Here is a 19,678-nt window from a genome sequence, read left to right on the forward strand (position 1 = left end):
AAAAGCTTACTACTCAAATGTAAAGCAAAGGAAAAAAGCAAGAATTGTCAAACTCTACAAAAAATGAAGTTTATCCTATTCTTTCCTGGAGAATGCAGCAAATACCAGAAAGGCAATGGTCTGTGTAAAAAGAAAGCATCAATACAATGCCAACTGGATAAAATTGGCAACAAATACATGCAGGCAGGAAATCAGAAGAAATGTTCTAAATAGAAAAATGAAGTTCTAAAATAAACACCCAGTAGGAGTTAGAGCATCACTAAGCTTAAGCCAGAGCTTGTTAAGTTCAAGATGAAAACGTACGAAAGGAAGTTTGCAATAGGAGGGGACTGGTCTCAGTGCTCCAAGGGCTTCCTGACTGTCCTGCATTTGTCTGCAAGTTTTGCATATTACGACACTTTTTTCAAAGTTCTGTGTTTAATCAGCCAGGATGTCTATGACTAGTAGAGAAGTCGAGATCCATTAAACTCCATATTCTGTGCATTGTTCTATAAATAGATCGAACATCATGTTCTTCAGTGTTGGAAAAGATTAAACGATATAGCGCATTTGAAATGATGTTCTGTTGCTTTAATGGTGCCAAGGGTAAGGTAGGATTAAAAGGAGAGCCACAGAGGAGGGGAGGGGAATCTTTCATCTCTGGAAAGTAATGAAGAGGCCCAAAATAAGATCAAGGTCTGACTGTAAGTGGTTCTATCAAATTATATAGGAATATAATGAGTTCTACACTATCTAATTTCCATATGCAGCTCTACAACATCTCCCCCAAAGCAAAAATGACAGATTATTTAAACTTGGCTCAAAAGCTGTTCAATGTAAAGATTTGAGAGGAAAGAAAGCCCAAACATGCATACTTTGTTTCTTAGGAAAAAACAGGTTAAAATGACAGAAAAATGATCTGCAGAAACTAACTTTTCTAACACTGCTGTAACTCCGCTGCCTGCCCAGCACAATAGCCAGATGGAACGATGGCTAGCAGAATAACAACTAGTACTTATTATATGGGCCATTTGCTTTTTAAACAGCCATTATCTCACTCGGTGTTCAAACACATGTAATAACCCCGAGTCTTAATTTGGCAGTCCAGCCTGTTTCCAGGCTTTGTTAAAGATGGCGTATCAGCTTCCCAGAGCCATAAGTAGGACAGATGATCAGCGTTGCCTGATTACATTGAGAAAAGCACCCCACAGACAGTAGATTTATTTGTCTACTCTATTAGTTTTGAATGCTTTTTCAAAAATGAAGCATTTTCCCTTTTCTGCTTGGCAAGGAAGAACTACCACAACAGGCCAGGGAGCTAAGCGATTTTCCACCAGATGAAGGTTTCATCCATTCCAAGTTACATATGTGCACCGAGTTCCCACTCGGAAGTACAAATTCAAGTCTTTGCTGAATTTCTTTCTGCATTTCATGCTAAAATTAGTCAAAGGTACCACAGACCAGATCATTTTGGGAAGGTGAGAACATAACTACAAGAAAATACTTTTTGTCATTCCATACTCTAAGCTCTGTTGTTAAGTCCGCAGAAACCTCTGTTTAACTGTACAATCTGTTATCTTCTCCATATCCTAAAATCGACCGTGTTCTTTCCATCTAGAATTTAAGTTCAAACCCAAACTAGCACCAGACGCAGACAAATGCAGGAAAATCATGCACTTACTGAATGACTGTGATATTGCACCTTGGAAATAAAAAACAGATCAAAAGTATTCTGTTGATTACTTTTGAGAACAGCTTCATTTCAGTCTGAAAAGTGGTGTACACCTATTGCACCACTGGACTCACCGCAGCAGTCAGCAACAGTTCTACTCCTATTCAAACTACTAATTGTTTAGGAGGAAAAGTGTGAAGCACTGCTAATTACCTAGTGTAGCTGCATTTGCTGCCAGGAATGCTGTTAGTGTGGTTTTAGCAGATCAAGTTAGATATGGAGTGGAGCATCTCTCATACAAGAAAAGGCCGAGAGAGCTGGGACTGTTCAGCCTGAAGAGAAGGTTTGAGGGATGTTATTGATGTATACAAATACCTGGAGGGAGGGTGCAAAGAGGACTCAGCCAGGCTCTTGCCAGCAGTGCCCGGTGACGGGATCAGAGGTGATGGGCACAGACTGAAACACAGGAGGCTCCGTCCGTACATCAGGAAACGCTTTTTCACTCTGAGGGTGACCGAGCACTGGCACAGGTTGCCTGGGAAGGTTGTGGAGTTTCCATCCTTGGAGATATTCAAAAGCCACCTGGACACAGTCATGGGCAACTGGTCTAAGTGGCCCTGCTTGAGCAGAGGGTTGGACCAGATGACCTCCCGGGGTCCCTTCTGACCTCAGCCATTCTGTGAGGGATAATAACTGGAGCTAATAACAGCTCCAGTCCAAAGAGGGAGGAGTGGCCATAGGACCTGTACACAGACTACCTGATATACGTGTACTCCAGTCATCTCCTTGCTCAAGTACAGAAGATCTGGAAAGCTGAAGATGTCTGGCAAATGTGAAATTATGTCATAGGCTGTAACTTAATAGTTTATTATATCACATAAATCAAGGGTGAACATTATCTCCATAAGAACTAGATGAAAATCATTAATAAATAATAATTAGCTGTTTCCTGGGCCTGCCATCTGGTAAGCATTTTTCCTAGCCAGCAACTCCTGCTCCTTGCACTTCTCCGAAGCAGCTAGAAGATGAAGACAGGCTATTCTTCCTCCTTTGTCAGCCCCTTTGGGAAACGTGGTTACCCAGGATGCTGACAGCCACTTACATTGTCCTCTCCACCATACCTCAGCGCTCCATGAGTGAGTACAGGGCTTCAGTCCCCTTCCTGCTTATTCCGAGTCCCCAGTTTCTTAAAAAGCAGTAAGGAGCCAGAAGTTCTTGAGACCTGCCTTCCGTCCTGCTCTCAGAAACACGTGGGCTCCAAGATAACCAAATTAATCATTCTAACCTGTAAGTGGCTGTCATTAGTATTATTATTTTCATCATATAAATGATCTTCCAGATTAGGTCATATGCATTTTGAGATCCTGTGGTTTCCTAGCAACTCCTCTTACCACTCCACATGCAGACACAGTGTGCCGTTTTCTTTTCCTTTTTTAGTCTCTCCGTGCAGGGGTTACATTCAGTAACAGCCATCTCGGGCCTGGCCCTGATGACCTTTAGTCCGTCACATCCATGGGATAAGATGCAGAAGACTGCTTTCCCCCCAAAAAACCCACTTAAACTCATTGTTACCATCAGGCGTGGTCAAAGTACTGCATCTCACATAAACGTACAACATGTACCTAAATATCCCGTAGAGCTTGTGTCACTTGATAGATATACTTTTCAAATAATGCGCATTTACACAGACTTTCACGTAAAAAACATGAACTATGCTTTTAGAGTTGTTTCTAGTCCAACGCAGGAAACTGTCTGGAGGGCCAAACCAATTTTAGGCACCAATTTTAATTAACTTCTCTAGCTGAGTTAATCAAGATATCTACCAAATTTAATCATGATGGGGGCACAGAGTTAGGCGATGTGACTATCCTAGAAAGTCTTTTGTGTAAGGACAATAGGATTAACTTCTGTCCTGCCCCACTGACATTTTTTAAAATAACAACGTCTGTTCTAAACTACAAAAGCTATGGGGCTTAATTATTTAGATAGCTAGTGGCCCTGTTTCAAAGAAGAAAAGAGAACAGACCTCAGAAACGAACCATCTCCAGTCCACATGGAGTACAGCTATTAATATTTGATCCCCTGCTAGCCTGGAGGCAAAGGGAATAATGTTCTTTACAAGAGCCTAGGACTGAATCCACTTGAACAACTGACTGAACCAAAGATAGGATGAAACCTTTCCTGCTATAGGTGAGGTGAGTTGGGGGCTCGTAATTCCTGCAGCAAAGGAACTGATATTTTGTCCAGCACAGAAAGGAAATGGAAGTCTTCTGGGGTTGCCATCAGAGCCTCACTGTCAAGACCATCACTGGGGCCACCATCCAGTCCCGGTTACGGACGAGATAAGATCATTGCAGAACGTGAGGAATAAAGACATAAAGCCATATAGTTGCAAATGGAAAAAATAATGCAATGGAAATGTAATTAACAGGAACAGAGAAACAATGCCACGTAACTGGAAAATGGAATATCCCTTACCCCTGCTCTCTCCCCTAACTCACATTTGGCAGTAGTAGCCTCTGTGGTTTTTGTTCCGGATTACAGTCCCAGGCCAGTCCTACTCGGGGCCGAGAGCAGCACAGCAGTTTGGGAAAGCCTTCAGAACAACTGAAGGTCCAATTTCATTTTCTTGTTGTGTCCTCGGTCTACGTCTTGGAAATAGAGCTCATGACCAGATAGCCCTATGAGATACCTCGGCCCCGGTACAGAGGAAGTTTCATCAGAGATTTCACTCTCGTATACTGACTTGCAGTCTTAACGTTAAAATGGGACAATGAAATCTCGATGAAGTATAGAAAAGAAAGTCAATTTTGGATGTTCCCATTTTGGGGTGTCAAAGCAGCAGACCTATTTTTCAGACTGGTCATAGTCTGTGTCACCTAATTAAAGCTGCAAACTAGTATCCTGTACATGTCTTTGCCTGAGAAATTGTCTGCTTAAGCAGAAGCTCTTAAGGTTAAACAAATCTTTCAAATATTGAGGGCCAGAGTCACTCACGTGTGTACGGTAATAAAGCTCCTGGAATTATTACACTCTCCGGACCCACTGCAGATATTTGCCTCTTGGCTTTACTCTTCCTACAGCGTATACCCATTAGCACCTCTAATTAGAAAGGAAAATCACGAGTTCCATGTTATTTAAAAGATTATGCAGCATTTTAAACTACAGCACAATGTAATTATTTTTTAATAACCACAGCTATTTCATGTATTTACTTTTAATGGTGTTTGAGTCATAAATTAACAGTAGAAAAGAAAAAGGCAAATCAGCACTTGACAGAGAAGCAGGCAACAATTGAGAAGAAAAACTGAAATGCTAAAAACTGTGTGATCAGAAAGGAATAGGGCCTCATTTTCTTGTTTGCTTTATTCTGGACTGCTTTTTATCACCAAATTTGTCCCCCTGAGGGTCAAGAAGGTCAGGGATACACAAAAATGAGAACGGTTGGATGTCTGTGTTGTTGCAGAGTGATTTCTGTCAGTTTGTCAAAAAATCCGTATTTTTGGACAGAGTTATCAGACACCAAAGTTAAGCTAGCACTGCCGCTGCAGAGGACAGCCCACCACCGCTGAGGCCCGGGTGTCACCATGCTAGCTGCTGCGCAAGCAGAGCGGGTGACCCCGCAGATGGCAGAGCACAGAGCTGAAAGGTAAAGAGAGGATTAAACAACCAAGCACGTTAGAGAGAAGGCGAGCCATGAAAGCAACACGCGTGCAGAGCACGCGCACGCTGCTAGATCACACGCAGCCACCCTATGCCAGGAACATGCCCAAGACAAGTGACTCTAGTTGCTGTGCATCTCACCGCAAAAAATGACTATTAACTTTTGAAAGGATCAACAAATCTGCAGAACCCCACCTCTTGTCTCTGGAAAGGCTATTAATGCTCTGTGGCAGATTATGTTCTTCAGACACGTGTGCCTGTCTGACTCCTGGAGACGGACCTGCGCTAGCTGTTCTCAACAGCACCTTCTCCTGTCTGCACACCCCTTGTATTGCACCCCAGGCTTTTTCAGGTAGAGCGAGAACCTGCAACTTCCTTCCTCCCGGTATTGCCAGCACAGGCCAAATCCCTCGGTGTGCCCAGGTATAACGTCGGCTTGTTTGCTTTCTTCACAGAAAGCCCGGCTTGCGAGGATTCGAGTGGCCAAAACAGGCAGCTCCAACGCTTACCTTCACAGCAAGCGCAACGGTCTCCTGAACGAAGCCCTCGAGCTGACGGTGAGTGCAGAGACAGTATCTCCTTCCGCAGAGTCTGAGACGCTCCCTATCCCCACTCCTCTCCCTGGGCTCCCTCCCTTTCTCTCCCCGTTGCCACCTAATTGCTCGTTATTCAGTGTGGCAGCATGGTGTTATGCTATAATTAGGCTCCCGTGTACTGTATGTGCCATGTGGATGGGCAGCTGGAATCCAGCTGCAAGACTGGATGGGAGGAAGAAGCTTCCTTGGGTTCCTCCTTCAGCTAGGAAAGGATCTGACCTTCCAGCAACGACCAGGTTCCCTCAAAGCTCTGTGTGATGGAGCTGTACCGATTTACACCACCCAGGGTCTGCCCATACTACAAATATCCACTCTCTTTCAACATACAGATATTTATTTTCAAGAGTCTCCCTCTAATCTGGACTATCTGATCATGCCCAACAGGACAAGAAAGTATTCCCTAGCTCCTATTTCAGGCAGTCTGGTGGTAGGTTTATTTTTAACAGAAAAGGCTCTGGAGGCTAATACTAGCTATTCATGAGAAGAAAAGTTTTAAGTGCGTCAGATTGCTCAGCAGAATCAGTGAAAATGAGAGGAGGTTATTACATTAAGCCTGATCAACACCAGAGCAGGTATTAGCACATTTCATGGATTTCATTTCAAACAAATAAGCCTCTCGTGCACGTGGGGAGCAAAGAGCGAGATGAAGAACACTTAATTGAGCCACCAGAGCTGCCTAGCACTTGTTCCTGAATCCTTACTTGGGGCCTAATCCTTCAAATGTCTATTATTTTCCCTGGCACACATCCTTGCATTTGTAAACTCAAAGCTGAAAAACCTTTTCAGCTCATGGTGAAAGGTGCTCACTAGGACCTAAACCCATTCCTACCCAAGTTGAGTGGGTACAGCACATGCATGGAAATTGTGCAGCTCCTTATTTTGCATGTAGGATGCTACTCGGTGCAGACTGAGATAGAGGAATCTGGCCCTTGACAACTGGAATAGTTTTTAAACTGACTCTACAAAAGCACTTCACACGAAGCACAGATTTGGAAGGTAGGGTGCCCGGATCAGTTTCTGTTCTCCTCTCCAAAACAAGTTTCATCCTTCTGACTACACATCTAATGTTGTCTCCTACTCTGCGAATGGCAGCGACACTCAGAAAATCTGTTTCTTGAACCATATGTTGCTGTTGAGCAGTTCAAGAAAAGTTTCTTTATCAAGAATATGAGAGACCAGGAAGACTGGTCATACCTGGTCCAGAGCCTTGTCCCCATAAAGGAAAGGCTCTGGACTGGGATGCCTGCTCAGCTGAGATTCTGCTCTTTCATTACCCAAGAACATGCAAAAATTTGACTACAAATTTCAAACTTCCTTTTCAGCTTTAGATTTCTGGGTTTTAAAAATGCCAGAAGAGCTTAGCAGGGACACTCAGTTTGCACTTGATCTTCCAGCCTGTCATCCCAACAAGAATCTCCTCACTTCCCTTGTCAACCAAAACTCCCTGCCAAGACCACTCACGGAAGAGCAGCTGACGCACCAATGCTTAAGTCCAAAAATGCACGAGGTTGAGAGAAATATTTGGCTGAATGGGTTTGCTTCCTGGCACCTGCCCAAAAATAACTGGAAGAAGGGTCATTTTGTTGGCTACAAGCTACTGTAGACACAGGAAGGAAAACAAAAACATTTCTAAGGAGGTTCTAGGGGATTATTTTTTTTTTTTTAAACTCATTAATAACTAAATTTAGATATATAGTAGCATCTAGAGCAGGTCTTCCCAAGCTTTCCTGGGTGCAGCTTGCTTTTTGGTGGGCTTATAGCTCTAAATGCTAAGATGGCACGCAACCCCCCCCCGCCCCAGCCCAGCAAGATCCACAAATCCTACTTTGAAAAGCACTTCATGTTGTGTACAGTTGTATTAATACAGTGTAAAACATATCCCCAGCCTAAGGAACTTCCTGTTGAAACAGTCAAAAGCAAAGGGTATGGGGAAGGAAGAATTACCATCCACCTGTGACATACAGGACTATAGTTTCCTAAACCAAGAAACTTGCCAAAGCCACGCCTGGCATCTGCACGATGACCAGGAACTGACCTGGCTACCTGAGGACTAGCCTCATACCCGAATCAAGAACCAAAACGTGTCCCTCCATCCGCAGGTAGTGGCATTAATTAATTACAGAACTGCAGAGCATCCTTTGTTGTAAAGCTATACATGTCCAGTTTAACTCCACAAGGCAACATTTTACATCCTTACATTTTATGGCAGGAGAACAAACTATTCTTAAGAGTACAAAATGTGAATGACAGCATAGCCTAGCCAGCCAAATTTTTTAAGCTGTAAAAATATGAAGGAATGTGACTTCTGTAGTTGCTATATTAGGGACCAAAATATTACCTACATACTGTGCATATCTGTCGGTCAAATTAGTATCAAACTGCTTCATCAGTCAGGTACACATCCCATTTTGATACCTTGCCCAGGACTCATGCTAACTTTAATGGACTTCACATGGCCAGATTGCCATAGGGCTGGTTTGTTACCCAGCAGTAATTCCAACTGCAATTACTACATGGCCACAACTAGATATTATCACTTTCATCATTAGCAATCACACAGCACTGTGATCAAGGTATAATTGTTTTACACGTCCCAGCAGATTGCCCTGCAGTCTGACACCTTGAGGGTTTACCCAAGGAAAACACCTGCCCCAGAATGTATCCTGGCTGTGGCTCTGCAGTCAAACTAATAAATTGAGAAATAAGGACTGTTCAAGATTCCGGAACATGTGCCAGAATGTCCTTTCATTAGCACCAGAATGAATACACTGACACCATCTTTCAAAGGAACAGCATGTCTTCAGCCTGTAGCCTTGTATCAAAGCAAAGAAAAAGCAAAGAAAAGGATTTATCGAAGGACAGCAGCAGGATGGAGTTCTGTTCCTAGCAAGAATACACACTCTCGCTTCAGAAACGTGTGGATTTGTCGCATTTTGCATTTGCCATCTAGACACGAAGTACTCGGACCGTTTTCTTCTCATTTACAGAGATTTTTAGTGGGCTTTATGTCAGAAGCGCTCAAGGGATGGTGAGCTTCTTCCAATGGCAGCAGCCTACATATCCTCTTAGCGTTAATCTCCTTGTACAGCTAGCTGAAATTCCCTTTTAGCTAAAATGCTAGGAGGTGTATATCCTAGGAACAGTAGGTTGTGAGGTCTTGTGCCTTTTCACAAGCAGAATCTGCTTAGCCATAGATAAGCGTTACGGCCATTTTCACGGGAAGGGACAGTCTAACCACTGAACCAGTCCCTCTTGGTTCACCAGTGTCCAATTTTGTGTGCTGAAGCACTACGTAGAAGAGGTAAAGAGAAGTATTTTGGATTTCAGAACTGACACTACAGTGTGTTTCAGTCTCCCTCCAAGCAACCAGCAGTTCACTGAATGTCTTCCAAGAACAAACTGAATGGTAGCTGGCATCAAATCCTTGCAAAACTGGCATCCCAGCTCAAAAAGCAAACCATCTCCTCCTCCCCCCCACCAGCTTTTTCATTACAGCCAGACTCTTCTAATGAAGACACAGATTTTGTTTGCCTGCAGTAACGTAGGTACCACTGATGCAATCTCTATAGGTATACATTCCTCAACAGCACTATCAAAACACCGAGCATTTGTGTGATGTCGGCACTCTCACTGTCCTAAGGCAGTAGTTCCTGCAGATCTCATTCTTAATCTGCACGCTAGGATGTTCTCCATGGTTGCACGCTCTTTGTTTCTGAAACCACTGAGCTGACTGAAGAAAAAGTGAAAGGAAGAGAAGGTACGAGTCACACTCACTGATGCTACCCCTTATTCCTGGTCCCTGCCATCCCTCGATTCACTTCCATCAGCAGGAAGCCTAGCCTTGGGATGGAAGGCAGAGGGAGAGACTAAGTTGTGCTGCCAAAATTTAACAATTGGCTTAGGTCTTCTGCCAGAGGTACAGGAGCTCTGCCTTTGCTTTCAGATTCCATTTCAATCTCCTCTCAAGCAAATCCTCATAAAAAGACACTGTTTGCAATATGTGCTCTTTCTCTCTCCTTTTCCAGTGTTTTAGTGCAGCATCATATTTGCTTTAGGGCTTGCAAGGACCTCCATGGGAAATATTCCAACACAGACTTCAGCAAAGTCAGTAATCTCAGCAGGATACGAACAGAACCTGCTTGTTGTGTTAGCTCACTAGGAGGATTGTTAATAAGAAAAATGGAACTGATTTTTTTTTTTTAGGCCACTTCTAAAAATACTTCTGGGAATGCTCCATCTTCCAAAACAGCAGCAACAACAAAATCCATAACCTGCCTAAGATGCATTCCCATAGGAATCTATTAATTCCGTGTACAGTAAGTCAGCTTTCTTAATGTACCAGTTCAGCTATGTTTTGGCATCTGTCAGAGACAGAGCTATTCCTTCACTTCGGGATCACAGAACCATCCTGGAAAAGGCATCCAGAAGACACATTTGCAGTGAACCACTTGGACACACGAGTGTATTTAAAAGCAATGCTCTAAGCATAGTTGAATTTGACCCCCTTGAGAGCAACAGACAACGTCTTGGCACTTCTGCCAAGATGTTCTGCCATGTCTCCCATCCCACCCATTTTCTCTCTAGAACAGTTAGATACTGCTGTTTCGTGTCTAAGTAGAGATTCAAGCCATGCACATCAATTTTTGAGTTGCAGATTTAGGTATTACAGAAGGCACCAGGCACCCCTTACTTATGGGCCACAGGGAAACATTTTAGCCCACCTAATTGCCATTTTAATGCATGTAATTGTCTTTGAAAATGCTAGTCATCAAAGACACATGCAGATTAACGTATCATGAAATCACAGTGAATTTCAAGATCAGGAGCTTAAGTAGTAGCAGTAGTAAGAGAACATCCTTAACAACCCAGATCTTAAATCTGCCACCACAGAACAGAGAAAATGAGAAAAGGAATCCTGGCTCTCAAACAGCACAGAAACTCTCTAAACAACCCCTGTTGCTTCTTTCCTTCCATTTCTGAGTTGTATCTGATCATCAGATCACAGGGTAAGCAACACGCTATATTTTGAGGAATGTAAGCATCTGATTCACTGATACAGCAGAGATCAAAAATACAGAGTACTGGATTTCTCCCCCCACATCCAAGTTGACTAAATTGGCCTACTGCAGTTTTGATGAATACTTGATGCCAAGCTTTCTGCATGAGCAAAACATTACACACATACCAAACTCAAGCTCCTAACCTCTTATCCATTTCTATTTCAGCTGTTTCAAGCAGATCAAACTCCTCAGCTTAACAAAAGCACAGATACTGGTCTGAGATCTGTAGCTTATCCTAACTACTACTAACACTACAGTCTGAGCAGTCTCTCCCCCAAATCACCACAAGCACACATACCTGACGTAGAAGCCGAGAACAGACCAGCAAAAGTGCCCCAATAAGTCTTTCCAACCCAGAGCCCTTAAATCAGCACACCACAAACAGCTCATCCCCCTCAACTCTTCCTATGTCCTCCTAGGAGGGGCCACTCCTTTAATAGTTTTTCCAACCTAAATACTGTCAGCTGTACCCAATCCCTTCCCAGATGGCACAGGCTGCCTGCCTGACTCCAAGCACACCCTACTCTCTGAATTAGCTTACAAATTCCTTAGCCACATATCAGCAGTTTGAGTACACAGGGGCAAAGGGGGAAAGCTAGTCCCCAATCGTACGGGTGTTGCTGTACAATGAGTATCTGGAGCACGAGGTCTTTGAAACAGGCTTGCCTTGTTCTGGTTTTGTGCTAAGTGATGTACAGAGGGTTCCCGATCAGTTCACAGCACTCCTGGGCACTGTGTTACTACAATGTAAATCACAGTAAGCCATCCTACTGAGTGAAAGCCACAAGCAACTAATGAAGATGGGACCTTCCTTCTCCTAGGGAACTGCTGCCACATTTCATGTGAACACAAACCCTTTGCAACTGCTGCACAGTACTCCTTCATTTGCCACATGCTTGAATAGGATAGTTTATATATAATAACTCTTACATAAGTGGTGCCTGCCTGTTCCTCCCTTCTCCCTGCCCTTCAAAGAGGGCTTCGCCACAGGAGGGGTTACACACCTTCAGCTTGCACCAAACCCAGTCCTCAGGACCTGCTGTAAACTCCCCACCAACCACCATATACACCGATGTAGGGAAAGAGCAGCCCCCTCTTGATACGCTGCAGGCACAAAGTGCGGAAAGCAATCGGTCCTGTCCGCGAAGAAGAGAGACAGAGCCAGGAGCCCTGTCCCTAGAAACAGCATTGCAAAGTCCAAGATGCAAAGCCTGGATTCATATTTTCTGATCTGGCATGCAGCCGTGACTCAGGAGGCTTTGGCAATAACAGATGCAAGTTCCAACAGCCCTGGCTCTGTGCAGCCCTGAAGGTCAGGCAGAGCCAGGCTTCCAGCTCAGCAGAAGCAAGACAGCTTGTGTTTGGTCTCCTACCAGAGACTGGAGTTCAGGGTACATCTGTTGGCATTCAAAGGTCACGTCAAGCTTAAAAGTCTTAATGTTTTTGGCAAAATAAACCAGCATAGGTTCTTTTATTCTTTACCTTCTGGTTCCTGAGCCTTGACATTGTATGTCAGCAGTATTTCCCAGGTTTCCTCCACAGCTACAAAATGGCTAGAAACATGCTGGTTTTGAATCACAGCTGAGCTCCTCACCTGAGTTTACAAGCCAAATCATTAAGAAAAAAAATGAGGTAACCTCCTTAGTCATGAGAAAAACCTGAGAGCTGGCAACACTGAAATGATCTTTATCCCGGTGAAAGCTAAAGCTGGTAGTTCTGTTTGTTTTCATGGTTTTACACCTGGTTTGGGTTTTGGGTTTCCCCCCCCCTCCTTTTTCTGGCTATTTAGGGATCCACTGAAGACGAACAGCACATGACTAAAGGCACCTCCTTAATTGAAAGCCAACATCACCACCTGCTGCACTGCCTGGAAAAAACAACCGTAAGTAGCAACACGATCCTTCTACATCTTACTGTGTCTGTGCCTGGCCCAGGCTTGCTATGGGAAAGAGGTGGCACTCTTAGACATGCTCAGTAGACCTACAAACTATGCAGGAGGGGGCTGACAAGCTCCCAAGAATATTGTGCAATGGGATAAATGCACTTCTATTTCACTGTCATCTTTTTAAAGAAAACAATCACTGTGCAAAGGGATAAAGATGTGATTATCTGCTACTCACAGTCATCTACACCAGTACAAAGTCAATAGCAGGTGCTCAGTCAGGTTCACCTGAATGCAAATAACTTTTCAGCATAGGGTTAGGGAGATCCTATAAACAAGGTGTACATTAAGCTTAATTTCTTCAGTGCTTCTGAAAAAGAACTGCATTTGTCTCGTGCTGTCAGTCACGCATCATATATACTCGTCGCTTGTGCTAATTAGTAATAAAAGACAGTTCTGCCGCCTTAAGAGGAGGAAGATGCTGTCAGTGGCTCCAAAGTACAACCTGGTCACCAGTGCCAACAGACTGGAAAAAATAACCTTTAGCCCTTTATATGGCACAGAGCAGATGAACTCTCTTATTGGGTTTAAAGGCTGCACATACCTTTGCTCACTGCGGTTCTGGCTACAAGAGCAGGTAATTTATCTCCAAGCCAGTCAAGCAGTTTCTGTAACATGACTTTTCTGTTCGCATCACGCAAGGTGTTGGGAGTGAGAATTTTATTTTTCATTATTAAGTGATTCTGTATGCAGAAGTCTCTTGGAACATGTCAGATATTTATTTGATACATATGTTTCACTTCCAGGTTTATATAAAAGGTTCTGCAGTAAAGGAACACATTATCTATTCTGTGATTCATTCTAGAAAGAATGAAGAGAGGTTAACACTTGAAATATTCATGCCTTTTCCCATCTGCATCCATCATCAAATGTACTTTTGATTTGTGACTTGCAAGAGCTTTCTTTTAGATAAATCACCTTCACTTCCATAGTTTGGCTTATGCTGGAATAACCCCACTTAGGCCTCAGCGATACACTGGAAGATGACGAGTGGTTAATTGCAGTGACCCGCTGAGTACAGCTGGGTTGTCACAATGAGCTATAAAGGTCACCATTCCAAGGACAGCGAACTGTCTTCCTGTATCAATGATTACTGAATTTATAAGACTCATCTTGCCTTTAGTTCTTAGTGATTTTGGATGTTACATAACAAGCAGATACTTCACAATCTGACTCTTTGGTTTAGAACTTTTATACTTAAAAGCTTCACTCCTGCGACCCGTATTTCTCAAGAATACTTTCATTTGGAAACTTTAACAAATTGGCTGAAGCAAACAAAACCTGACAACCCTACTACCTCCAGGGTCTGCCCTTGTAAGGCCCCGACCTTGTAAAGGCTCAGAGAAATTCTGACCTCTGCACGGGCTGGACAACATCTCTGGGAGCTGCAGGAGTTGCTCCATTACTAATGAGCCGGTTCGGGTGCTGGACGTAACGTGGCCAAAGCCTATCCTAATTTGTGGATGTATTAGCCTACCTCACTACCAAAGCTAGATTGCCTCCAGCACGCAAGCCTACTCAGACAGTGAGTCTCAGTGGCTGAGAATGTTCCAAATTTTGCTTTTTTCAGCAAAGAGCAGCAGTAACAGCAATACTTTGAACTTTGATTAAAACCAAGAGGGAGGATCTGCCCAATATTTAATGTGTTTTCCCCCACGTTTTTCAGCCCATTATTACCACGATGTTGCATCAAATCACATAGCAAATTTGGATTCTGGTCTGAAATTATCAATCAGCTTGTGCGGAAATTCTGTAGTTCATATAATCTATTAAAATACTACACAATAGTTCTCCTCCCAAAATTTTAAATCACAGTAAAAGACTTTTTGAACACTGAAGAGTCATTTTGTGAGCAAGTTGCAGGAATGGAATGAGGAATGTACCGTGGTTGCAAACTTGTTTCAATGGGCAATTCACCTTTCCTTAAGCTAGCCAAAAGGATTCTAAAAGTACATTGTTTATTGTCGTGGTATCTGCATCACTAGCGTACAGCCTTACAATTGAATGGCTGTGAATGGCTCACAAATCTGGCGTGTCAGATGACAAAGTGACCCTGAGGTACTTCTAGCTGCCATAACAGAGGTTACTTTGTCATTTTAACACAACAGATGGAGTTTGTTCAAACAAAAGATTTTTTTTTTTCCCCACTCGTTCCAACTCCCAGATGGAGTGAGGACATTCACATGCCATGTTTTCTCCAAGCGCTGAGTGCACGGAATCCAGTCCTTCAACCCAAACCTTTCTTCTGTGTTGCCACACTATGATCAAAACCCATATCCATTGGTGACCCAACAGCAACGCAATTCCGATTTGTTACTTGTGAATCAGCAGCTGAAACTTTGTTTTCCTTTGCCTTCAGCTCTCAAAAGATCAAAGCAATAAAGCTGTTACCAGTTTCATTCTATTTCCAAGATCATATGCATTAAAAAGCTTAAGTGTGAGAAGGAAGGCACAAAGGGGTCTGATTCAGGCAAGGTTTGGTAAAGAGAAGGTCTGGTTGCCCATTCAAACTTGAGCGAGCCGGCTGGAATGCTGAGGCAATAGATGCAATGCTGGGACTAAACTTCTGAATGCCGGAATGGACAATCAATTGTGTTTTTATCTTTTGTTGGCATGTTGTCCCGTAGGGATTGTCCTATCTTGTGGATGATCCCCTGTTATCTGTACGAACTTCCACCATCAAGGTATTTCCTTTTTAATTCAATCTGTTTTCTCTGTGGTCTCTGTGACGTGTCTGGAGAGTGTTTGCTTCCTTTCTTGTTCCTGGTCTTGTCCTTGGGAGTTTGTGCACGTGGCTCGTTTTGGCTATCCAGTGCTCTTGTTTCCTGTGAGGGTCGTTAGTTGTTCCAATGAAAACTAATGTCTGCCTTCACCATGGTTGCTTTTGTTTCCCATCCTTTCTGATGCTGACAGGGACTGGATAAAGTATGTTCACTAGAACTACTTGGGTGTTCATACACACACACAGGAGTTCTTTCTTTCAGGATTTCTTGTTGCTAAGCGCAAAAACTTTACAGATAGAGCTTTCTGAATTTCCTTCCCCTGTACACTTCCCACTCACCTGCCATCTTTATTCCCACTCAGCTAGCAGCACCCAATGAACTGCAGGTATGCTTTGAACCCAACAGCCAATACAAGCAACATCCTGCAATTAAGCTGTAAGTCAAGATGGTCATGCAAATACAATACAATCCTGTCCCCAGGCACAAAGAAAAAGGAGCATGAATCTCCTGTTGGGTTTCATAACCACGTGGCATTGCAGACTTTTTGAAGCCACTTTTGGAATCCAGACACAAAAATGAAATTCTGACACAACATAGTAACCATCTCAGACTGTGTGAGCAAGGCAGCATTGATAGACTATCGTGCTTTTGTCACTGCAACAGCTTATCTTATTCCCCTACTGATGCAGGAGGGCACAATCTTCTCTTGGTTGCAGTGAGTGGAAGGGCAAAGTAATTTCCTTTTAAGATCTGCCTAGTGCAAATATTTTTTACGCATAGAGACAGAGAGCATCTCACACAGACAAGGGGCTGACACATCCCACCAACCTAGCAAAAGGTGCTGTTGAAAACAAACTGCTGTCGGGCCAAAGCTGTTGGTGTCACCAGAGAGTAATGGCACTGTTTTTTCCCCTGCCAGAACCACGAGTTCATAGATGAGCAACTGTTTGAGCAGAACTGCATGGAGAGCTCGATGCAAAACTATCCTTCTTCTCGGAGCCCCTCCTTGTCAAGTCACCACGGACTGACCACCTCCTGCTGTTCTCGCCGTAACAAGAAGACCACTCACCTTCCCAACTCCAGTGTGCCAGCCACCCGCCTCCGGAGCATGCAGGAGCTCAGCACCATCCACATCCAGTGCAGTGAGCAGCCCTCACTTACAACAAGGTACAGTAAGTAGGCTCTTGCTGCTAACTGCTGCATGCAAACCTCTGAAGTGCATTATCCAACTGAACGTTCTGGCAGGCCAATTCTCCAGCCAGGGAGAGGGCTCTAGTGCCAGGAGCAATCTTTGTTTCCCTCCTTACGACAACCCAAGGAAAGAGACTCCGAGCTGTTTCGGGAAGAACCAGGCCAAAGCCAGACTTAGTGCAGCTCTTCTCTGGCCAGAGTGGACACAGAAGAATGAATTCCAGCTGACGCCTGCCTGTAGTGCCGATCACACAGGCAGGAGCCAGCAGTTCCCAGCTGTGAGCCGCTTGCCAAAGCTGGTGCAGGACCACTTCACAGCCCACCTCCCAGATAGCCCAGTACTTCCAAGCCCTTACTGGGAGTAGGCAAAGACACCCAGCTAATCACCATCAGTAAGAGCTGTTAGAACACTCCACCATCTGACACAGTCCACCAGGGACACTCACTTCACTGATTTTCATTGTCCAAAAGTCCAAATCGCAACTGTAAGCATGAAGCATCACTGGGAAACAAATAAGGAGGAATTTCACAACGGTGTGTTAGTAGCTCTCACCTAAAAAGCCATTAGTGACCCAGGTGAAGAAGTGGCTCAATAGAAAATTTTGGAGTTTTCATTTTATACAGAACTTGCTGAAAAAAGTCATTTCTTCACCATATCTTTCTTGCAAATATTAAATTACTTTCTAAATCCCCCTCAGCCCATTAAGCTTCTTGTGCACCGGGCTGGTTTTGAACTTACCGTTCTTCTCCCCGCTCCTATCAAAGGGATCTAGAAACTGAAACAAAGCTGCCTTTAGGGCAGCAAGTGATTACTTTGTGCCACGGTGAAGTCAGAAGGGCATTTCAGAGAATGAATTATGCATGAATAAGCACAAAACAAGTCTCTGGCTATTGCAGATTCAAGATGACGATAGTTTAAACCAGCACCTGAAACAGTAATTTAGGGGAATGTCAACTATTCTGCCTATTTCAGTGGGTGCTAAATCAGATGCCAGTGATATTTTAAATGTCAACACTGTTATTTCACTTGCTTACCAAACTGTGTAAGAATGCAGAAAGAAAAAAGCTTTTACGTTGTTTTTCATGTGGAATGCAACTAACTGGGTGTACTGGTTACCACTGGCAGAACCACCCAGTCCCTAAGACTGCCCCACTCTCAGCTTGTGACTGAGGCAACCGGGGAGCAGAATGGGTTCTGCCGTGTTCTTGGGATGCTTGAGCCATCAAGAAACATCCTCTTGGTGAGTCACTGAGATAACAGCAGCAATAGCTGTTCCAACTGGGAGCTTTACATTCTAAAAGGACAAGCCTTGTGTTTAAAATGAACATGTTGGGTTGGTAATAGCAGACTCCTGTAGCTGTGCAGATGTACAGAAATCAACCTATCATTTTCCCCTCTGTAATTAATTATAGGATGCAATTGATGCAGATCTAATAAGAATGCTCCCAGCTGCCAGATCCTTGAAACTACTGCAGAGAGATGAAAAAATAGAAAAAATCAAGGGACAGTGAATTTGAAAGAGGCATTTGAAATGCAAGGAAGACAACATCTCTTTCTCAGAAAGAACTACCTGTGCTCTGAAAAGATGCAGTACACAGGACAGTATATTTAGATGTCCTCCTAATTAAACTAGAATTATGCAAGAATGAAATGGAAACATGGAACAATTTGCCCTGTGAAAAGCTGTATCCTAACCAGGGGCGATATTAAAAAAGCTTAGTGTACTCTGGGTAGAAATAACTGATGCCTTGCAGGAACTGGGGGGGAACACTGAAGTGGAGTCTTCTGAATATTTCAGTGCCCTTAGTTCAGAGGAATAAGATACTGATTAAGAACAACTACCATTCCCATCCTTTCTACTGTCTGGGTTAAAAAAAAAAAAAAAAGCCAAACACTAAATTTGTTTTCTAGTCGTTCCAGTCTCAACATGAAATCAGATGATGGGCTGAGACCGAACTGCAAAACTGCCCAGATAACGACAGCCATCATCAGCATCCCCACACCGCCGGCGCTCACGCCAGAAGGCGAGAGCAGGCCTCCACCCAGCAGCCCCAGCCACTCCACGAACATTTCCACCACCACCACAAGCAACATAGTCAAGGTCTCTGCCTTGTAAGACATCTCATGCACAGAAGGAGGCTGGAAGACCCGTGCCCCTCTCCCTCCACACCTCCATGTTCCTTTCTTGCTGCAAATTGTGCCTGGACGGACCAACCTGACATTTTGTCATCAAATTAGCAATGGAGACCTAACGAGGCAGCTTTCTTCAGACTCGCATTCATGCTGTGGACTGAGGAAGGATTAGGAAAGGGAGGAAGAGGCTGGTTAAAGGAAAAACCTGCGTGGAGAGCGTGTTGTGCCATGGTACTGGGCAAAAATCACCTGTGGAGGCTGGAGGGAAAGAATCATCATGGCAACAAGAGAGTCAATAAAGAAAACGGAAATATAACACTGTGTATCGCAGCACCTTTTTAAAGGTTTTTAATGGATAATATTTATTCATGAGGAAATGACTGAAAAGGTGAAAAACAATGGATTTTGTGAATTTTTTTTCTTCATGGAGCAGAACCTTTAAACCAACCAAAATTTCACATTTTTTTTCTTTTATAGGAAAAGATTTAGACAAAGAAGCCACCTGTCACAGAAATCTATTTCCATTCCGCTGTGTGTGTGCGTGCGAGTGTGCAGCAGATCCACATCAGAGCAACACTGAATTACAAAGAGCAGAGCATGTTTCCATGATTGGGTGCACAGTAGGAAAATACAGCATGTGTCAGCACATACAGGTGCACACGCACACACACACACCTATTTCACCCTGGATGGCATTCTTTATTTAGACAATTTTGTA

At 43.7% G+C, this 19,678-nt stretch overlaps 1 protein-coding gene across 7 annotated transcripts in view; it reads left to right on the forward strand.

Moving 5' to 3' along the window:
- Window positions 1-19,590, forward strand: part of KCND3 (potassium voltage-gated channel subfamily D member 3) — a 124,426-nt gene extending 104,836 nt beyond the window's left edge. For 4 of the 7 annotated variants that reach the window (XM_054803534.1, XM_054803537.1, XM_054803535.1 and 1 more), the window contains exons 4-8: window positions 5,770-5,871; window positions 12,760-12,852; window positions 15,540-15,596; window positions 16,555-16,802; window positions 18,739-19,590. In XM_054803534.1, the coding sequence (XP_054659509.1) occupies window positions 5,770-5,871; window positions 12,760-12,852; window positions 15,540-15,596; window positions 16,555-16,802; window positions 18,739-18,943 (705 nt within the window). In that variant the 3' untranslated portion in view covers window positions 18,944-19,590. Of the gene's footprint in view, window positions 1-5,769; window positions 5,872-12,759; window positions 12,853-15,539; window positions 15,597-16,554; window positions 16,803-18,239 lie in introns of all 7 variants that reach the window. The other 3 variants (XR_008574135.1, XM_054803539.1, XM_054803538.1) reach the window with 3 other exon arrangements.
- The last annotated feature ends 88 nt before the right edge of the window (window positions 19,591-19,678 follow it).

The sequence above is a fragment of the Grus americana genome, chromosome 25, assembly GCF_028858705.1.
Source record: "Grus americana isolate bGruAme1 chromosome 25, bGruAme1.mat, whole genome shotgun sequence".
NCBI classification, from domain to species: domain Eukaryota; kingdom Metazoa; phylum Chordata; class Aves; order Gruiformes; family Gruidae; genus Grus; species Grus americana.